Genomic DNA, 12,358 nt, shown 5'->3' on the forward strand with positions numbered 1-12,358 from the left:
GTTCCCATATTTTTGCATTAGCAAGTATATGGTTTGTATACCAAAACCATGGATTCTAGATACTTTTTCATTCCTGTATGAAATGAAAAAAAAAAAAAAAATCCATTCTCCTTCCGAAACACCAGACATTCACTAAACCAATTTTCTAAAATAAGTAGAAAACTATGACTTGTTTTTATCAAATTCAGTTTCTATTATATCATATAAAGAAACAGCATGGTATCAATGTATATAAACAACAAAACAATCTGTATATAAAACAGGAATAAAATAATACAGAAATACTGTTCAAGGTGGAGAAAACTTGTCTTAGCTTCTTCAATCTGCAGTTCATAAGCTTTGCTTATATTCTTCACTTACACTTTTTCTCAATTTAATGGTTTTGTATCACGAAGCAGAACCTCACAGGCTGATAGATAATATATTGGGCTTTCAGTTTAGGATCTAATTTTGAATTCAGCTGTGGATATGAGATAGCTGTATTGTTTGTTTATGCTGTCTGAAGACTCAACTCTTTATAGCAGGATTATGATAAGCAGCATGGAAAGGAGAAGCATCCTTCATCAAGTGCAAGAAAGCAGTTCATATAGTGGGCAATTATTTTCATTGCTAGAAAAGAGGTGATGTATTAAATAATGGCATAAACAGCAGCTAATGGTGGATTGTACGATTATATTTCATTAGAGAATTTATGCTGACATCATAGGCTGCCGCAACAAAGTTTATACGAACAGTAATTCATGCATTATTAATCCTGAACCTTTATTTTGCAGAATTTTATGCTTTTGGTGTGATAATTTTTACTGTACTCTTGGTGTTGTTTCTAGAAGTCTCTCTTCATGCTGCAGCCCAGGACAAAAAAGTGGGATGCTCCATAGAAATGCCTTTCGGAGGACTCCTCCCTTGCCTCGGGGTAGGTTCAATGGAATTACAGGACCAGCATATCAACAGCTCGAAGAGTCGAGGATCACGGACCAGGACACAATACCTTGTCACGGGTGAGTAATGAGTGAGCCATTTAGGGGCTTTTAAAATAAAATCATGTACGTTGCAAAGTTGGTTTTCTATAGATAGCTTCACACAGGTTTGTCTTTGAAAATGCACAAAGAATACGGTGGTTTTTCTTTCCTTTTAAAATTCAGTTTATTAGAACATTGAGCTGAGCTGTACATAAGGTCTGGGTTTCAGAAGTGCTCCTGAGAACCTGCAGCTGCCTTTGAAGTTCTTTGCAATTGCTGAGATACTTTACATAATATTTACATATCCCTATAGATTTCCAAAGACTTTCCAGAATATTACAAGCATATTTTATATGAAAACAAGAGTGATATCTAGAATGGAATAAAAACCCCACCCAGTTTCACCTGTAAGTCACAGTGAAAGTCTTCACTCTCACTTACAGGTGAAACTGGTGGGGTTGGGTGTCTGGTGACTTCTTTTAAACAAGTTTGATTCACCCTTGTGTCATTGTTACTATTTGCTTCTGAGGAAAATTTGTTTATTGTCTCTTGCAGTAAATATATTATTGTTCATTTGTGTGATATGTGCATATAATTCCTGGTGAAAATTTCCTACTAAAATTTCCACCCTTGCAGATAGGAGCAGGCAGGCAGGCAGCCTTTCCTCTCCAGTGGCAGCGTCGTATGACGCAGGCTCTGGGAGGTGCCACTGAGGAGTGATGTAGAGCAAAGCTGTGGGTAATTGTATTTACTCTTGTCTAGGAAATCAGTGTGTGACCTTACAAGTATCAGCTTGTACTGGTCTGTATTTTAAATTTGCAGTTCTGCAAAATTTGATATTGGGACCAGACTGTGACCCCTTCTGGCCTCAATCTGCTCAAGCATTTCATCTATATTTTGTGCACGAAGGATGTTTACCCTCTAAATATCTGCTGTTTTCACAGTTCTCATGAGATTTCCAGCCCAAAAGTTCCCTTGTCCCCTGCAGAAGTTACACTGCTTCCTTTCTTCTCCTTTTTCACCTCCATCTTTCTCTGTTGGGATGCACAAATCAAAGTGGTTTGTCTCCCTAATTCTCTGAGCATTCTGAACTTCATCCACCAGCAGCCTGGCTGAAGTGTAGTCAGGTCTGCAGAAGGTGGGGTGTGTGTATATCAGTGTAAGTGCTTGCAAGGCTGGCCCAGAGCCTGGCAGAGCCCCTGGAATGATTCCCATCCATCTTAATGGACCTTGTTGTCAGGCTTGTACACTGCACACCTTTAGCCACAGGGCTTACAGCAAAGCTGCTGGGACTATGCTAAGTAAAATCCATTTAATATTTAAAGTTTCAGTCCCTTCTGTCTATCTTTGATATCTATTCTTAAAGGAGACAGTAAAATTATTGTGCTTCTATCAGTTTCATTCTTTAATTTAGACTCTTACACACTCCATAACATAATTACTGTTAAATATTTATAAATGTTTGCTTTTGTTGCTTGGTTTTAGGAAGAGAGTGGAGAGAGAGCTGCATTTTGAAACACATGCACATGGATTAATTTATTCAGACAAAATAGGTTTTCAGATAAAAACACAGATATATTTCTTTGGAGGAACTGTGGTTCTGGGAAAGTTAATTATAGGAAAATGTAATTAAGGTTCTGCAATTATAGTTCTAAGTCTTAGTCTATTGAAAACAGCAGCAGTCTGGTGTCACGCACAGAAGCATGGATCAGTTTGTAATTAACTAAAAGCCAAGTCTCACATGGTTTAGATGTAATATCCCTTCTAGTTTAATACCTCACCTGTTGCACACAGTGTATGCACTTTAATTCAACCTCAGTTCTCCTTTGAAAGCCCTGTGAGCACGGGGCAGAAACATGTAATTCTGGCATAAAATTGGTATGTCTATCTGTATTTCAAAAAATATTATGGAAATACACCAGGCATTTCATTACATGTCACTGCTGCTGCCAGCTAGTTTTCAAAATACCAAGAATCTCTATTGTGGAACTGGCAAATGTTATTGTTTTCTCACCAAACCCATTTTAATTCAGTCTTTTCTTGTTTTTGCTTATATATCATCCATATAATACCTACATTGCATGTGAAATTCATTAAAACCATTCACTCCCTTTGTTTTCAGGGTGCAGCCCAGAATATATTTAGGGCCTGAATTACCAAAAAAGGGACTAATGCAACTGATGCGATCTCTCCAGCTATAGTCGTTTGAACAATTATATATAAGCAAAGGAAACAAGAATGGGCACAACCCAAAGGTCTGCACTGTTTTGTTTTCATTTATTTTTTTTAATTGTCCTCCCTCAGGAATAATACCCCTGATCAGTATTTCATTCATCCTGAGTCTTGACAGCTGGTGTAAAAAGCCCCTCCATGAATGGCTACAGGTGTGTCTGAGCATAGTGCCAATGTAATTAACCATGTCTCAGATGTAAAACAGCTGCAGCTGTAGAGCACGGACAGGAAGTTCTAGTACACATCCCAGAAAGCTGCTTGCTCTATTATTCCCCTGGGTGCCACTTCCCAAAGCAGCATCTCTTTCCCTCACCTGGCCGTAAAGTTCCCAGCCCTTCCTCCTTATCGCAGAGCTCCCAGATGCACCTCCTGGGGATGCCAGGAGAGTCCTGGTACGGGGCTGTGCGAGCTCCACGTGGGCAGGGGGATGTGTGCAGCAGTTGTACAAGCTCACCACACACGAGTTAATTACAGGTCAGTGGCACTCTGCTGGAAATGAGCCTGAAGTTGTCTCCTGCTCCCTCCTGTCTGACACCTGGCCAGGAGCATGGGGCCAGAGGAAGCCTTTCCAGTTAATTACTGTTTGTGCCAATACTGGACTACGGCAGTTTCACATGATTCAGTTTCTCTTCCTTAACTCTTTTTCTGCTCATCCCAAAAAGCAGGAGGCACATATAACTAGAAGGATATTCCTAGTGAATTCCTGCAGGCTTAAGGAGCTTTTGGAATAATACTCTTCAAGTCAGAGCACCTGCTTCCACACCAGATCTAAATGTTGCTCTCCTCATCCATGGATAAAACATATTAGATTCACCATTACCTTGCCTTATTAAATAGTGATAAGCTGATTATAAATAAATTATGTTCTGGTACTGAGGTGATGTCTGTGGTCCTTAGCAACCATGACTGGTAATAGAGTAACTCCTAGAGCACCATATTTCTAGAAGTACTAATTTCAGATGGGAAACATATTTTCCTTTTTTTATTATTGTTTATTTTATATCTATTATACCTTCCATTTATGTTTTTTTAAGTATTTCTTGTAAACAAAACAGAGTTTGGCTTTGAAACAAAATGGAAATATTGATACAAATTTACTAAGTTCCCTCACAATCAATAAAATCACGTTATAACATGTGTTAGTGGAGGATAAAGGATTTATTTTTTTAACAGTATTACAGTATCAAGAGAACACAGACATTTGCTCAAGTCCTATATGTTATCACTATTTCCAAATAAAATCTAATAAACCAAATCAGGCCAACATTTTGAGTATGGGCTATTGAAAACCAATTTTTTTCGGAGGCACACTGCACTTAGATGCTCTGCTTGTGCAGAAGGAGAGTACAGACAATCATTCCTATGTAAATAAAGACTACACAGCCATGAGTGTTTAATGTTCTTTTTATCTGCACTTTTTAAAAGTGTTTTCCTAAAACAACCATTTAACACTGAGAGTTCTGACACTGAAGAAAGTATCAATCCATTTCCCCGATCAGAAATGTAGGAATAGAATTTGAAATTTCTTTCAAAGAAAATTAATAATACATTATAACTTCTGCAATGTTTTAAAAAGAAATTTCCATTATTCTCATGTATCAGTGAGTGAAATGAGACTGAGAGAAAAGCAGTGCTTTGCCACTGGCAGATTTGAGAATCAAAACCAGTCTCCAGAGCCTGTTGTTTTCCCCAGGGCCCCACCACGGTCAAGTGCTCCTCTATTTCAGGAGAAAATGGTGTGTATCTCTTCAGCACAGTTCACTGAATCTCACACAGTGTCCCTGCTGCTGGTTGCTCTGCCCACCTGCTGTACAACAAGAACTCTTTTTTATTCTTTCCAGGTATTCATCCAGTGGTTTAAAAACTCCTCAGAATCCTTCACTAAATATGCAACTGCCTTCAAGAGAGACAACCCCATATTTTAATAACGTGGATCAGAAGGACTTGGTCAGCTATTCCTCTTCAAGGGCCAACTCCGTTCCCATCATCCCGTCTGTGGGCTTGGATGAAGCCTGCATGCAAATGCAAAATGTTCCTGAAGTAACAGGCATCAAATGGTGCAAAAACTCCTATTCTGCTGAACTTGTCAATGTGAGTTCCCCAGTCAGTAATTGTCTAATAGCAGAACAACACGAAGTGAAAATATTGCTAGAAACTGTGCAGGAGCAGATCCGGATCCTGACGGACGCGCGGCGGTCGGAGGACTTTGAGCTGGCGAGCGTAGAGGCGGAGAGCGGCGCGAGCGAGAACACGGCCTTCCTGCCCATGAGCCCCACGGCCAAGGCAGAGCGAGAGGCACAGTTTGTCCTGAAAAGTGAAACGCAGAGAGACTCGGTATTGACCAAGTGACTCCGTGTGGGGGCTGTGGGAGGGGAAACGAGAGGTCTGCGCATTCGACGCTTTGCTAAACAGGAAGGGAGGAAGTTAAATACAAATTATTTATATGCATTAATTTAAGAGCATCTACTTAGAAGAAACCAAATAGTCAATCGCCCTCATATCATAGTGTTTTTTAACAAAATATTTTTTTAAGGGAAAAGTTCCAGGAGGGATGAAGCGCGCTTTTAGATGCTTTCTAGGCAGGATTACACAGTTCCAGTTACAGAGGATTTTTCCGTGGTCCTGTTCAGCTGTCTGAAGGCTTAGGCTATGCATCTCTTTTTCAGTAAAGGCCAAGTACTGTCCTTAGATGCATTTCTGGTTTCAGGGCAGCACTGCAGTGAGCTGCTGGGCAGGGATTCAGAGAACATGTCTCGTAAGCTCAGCACAGATCCAGTCCCCTCTCCCACTCTGTTCTTGATTCCAGGTTCACACCACGAAAACAGGCACCCAGACACCTCGTTCTGAGTTCTGGTACCTGCTGTGGAATGATGACAATGTCCCTGAATTGAGCAGATGCTTAACTCTCAACCTTAATTCAATGTGTCAGTCACCCCAAAAAAGTCAATGGAATCATTTATGGGCTTTGGGATTGGCCAAGAGTGGGAGCAGGATTGGACTCTACAGAGATTCAGTGAGTCCACAGCTATTCCATCTTCTGAGCTTTGCCTATCAGAGCTGCCTTGTGGAGAGTGAGGCAGAACAAGAGAAAATACATAAGTGTGTACTACGACAGGTTTGGTTTTGGTTTCTGGTTTGGGTTTTTTTAAGTGGAAACATAAACTCTGTTGTTCGTTAGCACCCCTCAACATTTCTAAACTTTTACACTTTAAAAGCATTTGTAAGCTCTCAAGGAGCACTTCTCGGTGTGTGTGTATTTTTTTTAAACTTATTTTTTATTATGGCTTGTTCAGAGAAGAGTCAGGGAGATCCAGTATGATCAAAATCCAGCCAATAAGTGTCCACGCTGCCTAATTTGTCCCTGCATTCAGTTCTCCAGTCACTTTAATTAATTATGGCTTAGGCTTGTGAACTTTAAAGCTTCAACCCTGCAGATGGTTCAGTATGGGCAGACCCACAGGCATGCAGAGATCTGACTCTAATGGAGCTTTCTAAGAGCAGATGGTTTCCACCAAGTCGCTCCCTGCAGGGGATCAAGGCCCTAGAGAGGATGTGTCATTCTCTGGTTGCCATATCCTAATCACATTATGAGCCCTTTTCCCATTAGCTTTCTTTTAAGTCCCTTTTCCCACCATAAATTGTAAAAAAAATGTGCCAATTTTGCAATGAATTGGGTTCAGTGACACACCTTACTGGGTTTATTAGTGTTAAAATATCTGCTTATTCTCGGGGGGAAAAATCAACTATAATAAAAAATTGCTAAATAGCCATCCCTGGTTAGTGCCAGGAGATTGGTTAAAAAAAAAATAGGGTATATACAGAATGTATTAAAATATTCCTTTGAAGCAAAATAATTGTTACATTTATTAATGTGCCCCAGACTTTCTAGTTCACAAGTCTCAAGACTTCCCAAAAGAGCACAATCAATCCTGCAGTGCTGTTGTATGTTGAGTCAGAATAAAGCAATATCTTAACCTCTGTCAAGTAAATTTGGAAAAGAAATGCTGAAGGTGTATGTCTTTTTTTTTTTTTTTTTTTGTTAAGGCAGTAAAAAAAATATTTTTGAGTCTTCATTCAGCAAGTCTTATTTTGGGTTGCTTTTGTGGTTTTGGGGGTACTTTTAAAGATAAAGTTGATAAAATTGTCCTGTTTACAGAATTTTCTATGGCTGAAATCTTTGCTGTGTGTTTTCAACAGAAATGTATTTGAGGGCAAGTTATTGTTTAATGCCCCAGGATGGAGCGAGGTGTTCAGACTCCCTTCTGCAAAGACAGAGCTTTTGTTGCAGCAGCAAGGGGGGATCCCCGTGGGGTTTGGCTCACCCTGACATTTTCCTGCCACATGTGGTGGCTGGGCACAGTCTCACTGTGCGTGAGCTGAGCTGGCTGTGGTGGGCATGGCCCCGAGCCCACACCAGATAAACCCTCTGAAAGACAGGTGCATTTGGTGGGGCTCAGCTTTGCAGCCCTGCAGTCATTGGACTTTTCTGTCAACATCATTTGCATCCCCCCATCTCAGAACATGAGCAAAGGGAGCTCATGAGCCTCTGCCCATTAGCCCTGTGAAAATACCTGAATTTTCATATTATATGAAAACTGTGTGCTATATAAAGCGCTGGTTCAACAATTTTCAAACGGTGATCACAATTAATGAATTGCTCACCATTAATTTCTTCGAGATGGTCTTTCTGCAATACAGTGCAGAATCCTGTCTAAACTGATGCTTAAAAATTCAATCTTTTCAATTCAGATGCAAGATGTTCCCTCCCCCAAGCTCTGCAAATTCATCTCTGGCAACATAATGAGAACACACAGCAAGATTTCAGTTGAAGAAAGAACCATATCATAGGCCATGCCTTTAGGGAGAGAATGTGTTCATGCAGCACCCCCGAGAGACCCAGAAAGAGGAGATGAGCAATGTATTTAAGAGAATGAAATGTTTTACTGAATGATAGCTGAAGATCTGAAATGGTGAGGGTATCTTTGGTTCATGTTAGAGATACGATCTTGTACTCAGCAAAGGATGTGTGACTGTTATATGTTAACTGTTCTATTCAGTTCTCAGCATGTTTGAATAGAGAGACGTTAATATTAACCAATGACAGACTAGTGTATTATTTGTTCAGAGCATCACTTCAGATCTTACTGAAACTGTCATTGTTTGCAGAGGAAAACAAAAAGGGTTGAAAACATCCAACTAGGTAGCCTTAATGTTGTTTGTGTGGTTTTCTAATGCAACTGTTTTCCTCTATGGACCTTCCTGTTTTACAGTGAATGGGGCAACATTTTCTCTGAGGTCTGACAATTAATTGTGTAAAGCATCCATTTGAAAGTCGTTCTCAAAAGCTGACATGGTAGGCCAAATTTTGCTCTTCTTCTGGTCCCACTGAACTCATGGATTGGAAGGGATGCAAGTCATTGAGAAATGCAATTCATTCCTAAAGTACATCTGTTCCCAGCCTTGGAGACAGTCTGTAATCCCCCTAGAAGAGGCTCTGAACTCAGTCATTTATGTGGATCATAATTAAAAATTTTATCTGACCTATGAAGTTCCAGGTGTAGTCTGGTGTGAAAATTTACACACAGAGCATTACATTCAAACAAACTGGGAGAGCAGCTGACTAAATAAATTGAACTTTCTCTGAACTGAGCAGAGAGAAAGTCTGTGTCTCCAGCACAACACCATGGAGAATTGTGAGGGGTATATATCCTGATCTTTTAAAAAAATTTACTTCTGTTTAGAATTTCTTCAAAAATAATCCAAAATAACCCTAAAAAAAATTTAAAACCAGTAGAACAATCCCGGCATTTGAAATAGGAGATGTGGGTAAGTATGGACACATTTGCAGTGTTTACCATTGAAAAACTCTTCAGTACCCCTAGGCCCAAAGCTGGAATGTTGTAAATTTTTCAGGCACATGTTTAGATCAACAAACAGTTCTGTGGAACACGAGCCCTTCAGAATGCCTTTGGTACCTGGCCACGCTCTCAGCTGGTGTGGTCAGTGCAGCAATGACAGCGTGTGTTAATGGAGGATCACATCCCAAATCCGTGCTGCTTGATGCCACAAAGCTTAGTAGTCTCCCGTGTGATGTCAGCACTGCTACACGGATTTATTTGGCCTTTGAGCATCCCAGCAGAGTGTGAGCCCTCTCAGCTCCTTGGCTGGGTGATTGGGTTGGGTTGTCAGCTCCATCTGGCACAGGCTGTGTCCCTGGCCAGGCTCAGCAGCAGTCAACTTGCCACCGTGTGCTGATCCCAAAGCCACTCAGCAGCATCCTTCAAGTTTAAATTTTGAAAAAAAAAAAAAGAGCTGATGGCATGTGCTTATGACCAAGCATGTGCTCAATATACTCCCAAATTGAAATGTTAGCAGTTAATTCACACCTACTTCTCATGTAAGTAGGGAGAAAATCTGGATTCCTTTTCCCAATTTATCCCCAGGTTCCTCTAGTTTCCTTTTGGACATTACTTGAACATTTCTTACTCTTATAAGAAATTCTGAAAATGAATACCAAAGAAGAACTCTGAAAGAGTCCTACCTGCAGTAAATAAATTTGAAGCTTGAAGGAGCAGACCTGGAATGAAAACTGTGTTTGAAAATGGTGTTAATATCAATTGCCTTTCAATAAAATGAAATTTCCCAGTAAACTCTTTACCCCTTAGGAAAACAATGAGCTTATAAAATGATTTGTTACCTTGCCATGAATTTAAAATGTTTATCTTCAAGATTGGGAAAAAGCAAATATTTAATATAGATTTTTCAGCTTTTTTGTGATTGTTTTTTTTATTTTATTTCAGCAGCCTAACAGGTCAATTAACCCATTATATGTATTGTCTGACACATAGTCATAAAGTCTCCTCTTTTGTGGTCCAAAAGCTGTAATGATGGATTTCTTTAAAGAGATCAAGATTTTATCTAATTTTGTTTTTAAATTGTTCATAGAATAATACAGTTATTTATCTTGCTGAAAATATAAAGTGATGCAAACCTTTTTTGGTTTTGTACTGCATTATTGCTGAATTCACAGCAAGATTATGCTTCCTTTGTTTTGATATCTACTTACAGGAAAACACCTGACATCCAGTTTTCAGGTTTAGACTTGGCACTTCCAAATCATGGTATCAGGCAGGATTTCTGTATTTTCCATAGCAAACTTCAAACATGATATAAAAATCAAAAAGCTACAACAGCAGTAAAATGACTAATAAAGTAGGCCTGTGTTTGGTTTGCTGGGTTGTTTTTTTTTTTTTTCATTTTTATTCCATGGTAATCAGAGGATTGTGCCATGGGAATTGGTAGTCTCTTGCAAGAACTACAGAGTGTGTTAGAGACAGTGGATAGTCATCACTATAACCCAGAACTAGAAAAGCCACAGTGGAGGAGGAAACAGTCATCCAGTGTCTACTGCAGGGGATGAGGGTGCTTTCATCTTAATAGTAAAAGCCAGTACAGTTGTTTACCTGTTGAAAGGTTTACCTGCTAGGAAAGGTAAATTATCTGAATTTATTACTGACCACAGTGGTTGTGTTTGATTAAAGGAAAAGGGCCAGAAATTTCCAGTTTTTTCCTGCTTGTTCCCTATCCACTGGAACAAATCTAATTATGTTTTGGGTCTGTATTATTAAAGCACTGTTTGCAGTGCTTCAGAGACAGAGTGCTCACACCTCACTGACAGCCTGCACTGACTCTTCCTTGCTTGAAAAGATTTAGAAGTTTCCTCTTTGATCAACACTCCTGTAAACAAGGAGTGATATTTTCTAATACCCCACAAGGCTGTTCTTGTGTAAGTTTTCCCAGATAAGTAACAAAAAATACAGCAAGACCACTTATAATTCTATTTTTTTTTTTTTTTGTAATATAAGAAACATAATATTTTATAGCTATAATGGAAAAGAGTTATTGATGACTGAAGCATGTAAATAACCATTGGATAAAATGTATGTCAGCAGCATGGAAATCCTGAATTTGTACCATAGCTTTTAATAATACATTCTCTTCACACCATCAGGAGACGTACATACAGTTTATAATTTTGCTTTCCTTGAGGGGACCTTGTGGTCTGTACCACATCATGTAGTGACTGGGCACTGATGTACCCCTGTCCTTATTTCTTGCATTGCAAGAGCCACTTCTGTGCTGTCCATGCCTGCTTTGGTCTAACTGAATTCACTGAATTTGTAACCATTCAGCTTCTTCATTCACATTCAGTTTTACCTTGCCCTCAGAATCAAGAGTATCAGCCTGACATTTGGGACCCTGAATAAATTTAAGGCCTTAAACAATTTAATGCACTTAACATTTGTCTGCTTTGGTTTGACGTGACGGGAAATCTGTCCCTTGAAGAAGGATTTATGCAGCCTGTTCTGCAAGACACTTTCCTGCCATTCCTTCAAGGAATATGGAACAAGAGCTCCCAGTTGTGTAAATATTTGGAAACAAAAAAATACAAATAATGATAGAGATAATAATAAAAGAATACTACTAATAATTAATATTCTAAAATAAGCTCTACTTCCTTGCCTTCTCTGAAATACACGGTAGTAGTTAAAGGTTATCAAGATGCATCAGAGCCATGAAGAAGACTAAGTGAGGCTGGTTTATAAGTCATATGTATTTTCTCAGGAAATCCAGGTTTGGAGTTTCCCTTGCTTACATTAAGATGATTCTTTCATAGCATGAAATTCACTCCTATACATCATATACCTCAGCAGAAGCAGGACAGAAACACAGTACAGGCTTCACTTTGGCTTACTGACTCAAGTTAAACTCTCTTGCTTTAGATTATCTCTGATCTCTTGCAGGAAAGAATAAATTAATATCCAAAAAGAAAAGAAGAGAGACTTGAATACTTGATGTAATTTTTTTAATCAAAAATCAACCAATTGCCATTAAGACTGGAGCCATCTGCTGAACTTCAGTGTTATAGAAATAGCTTAGACTTACACTGCTCTTGATGGGGCAAACAACAGGTGGCACAAGCATCACCACCCTGACCACCCCAGCAAGACACACTGGGAGCAACTTGAGAACAGGGCAGGGAGCTTCTCCTGACTGTGGCACAGTTTTTTCCATGGCTGAGGAGGGATGGAATTTGTGTCGGGCCAGATCCACATCATCTGAGAAATGACTTTAGTTTCTTTCTCAGATCATTCTTGTTTCACTGA

The 12,358-nt window shown here is 39.4% G+C and overlaps 1 protein-coding gene across 1 annotated transcript in view; it reads left to right on the plus strand.

Annotated features, from left to right (window-relative positions):
- The window catches only part of NRG3 (neuregulin 3), a 344,333-nt gene extending 334,148 nt beyond the window's left edge, over positions 1–10,185 (plus strand). The window contains exons 8-9 of the mRNA XM_053984120.1: positions 828–998; positions 5,033–10,185. Of these exons, the coding sequence (XP_053840095.1) occupies positions 828–998; positions 5,033–5,540 (679 nt within the window). The 3' untranslated portion in view covers positions 5,541–10,185. The remainder of the gene's footprint in view (positions 1–827; positions 999–5,032) is intronic.
- The last annotated feature ends 2,173 nt before the right edge of the window (positions 10,186–12,358 follow it).

The sequence above is a fragment of the Vidua macroura genome, chromosome 8, assembly GCF_024509145.1.
Source record: "Vidua macroura isolate BioBank_ID:100142 chromosome 8, ASM2450914v1, whole genome shotgun sequence".
Classification (NCBI taxonomy): domain Eukaryota; kingdom Metazoa; phylum Chordata; class Aves; order Passeriformes; family Viduidae; genus Vidua; species Vidua macroura.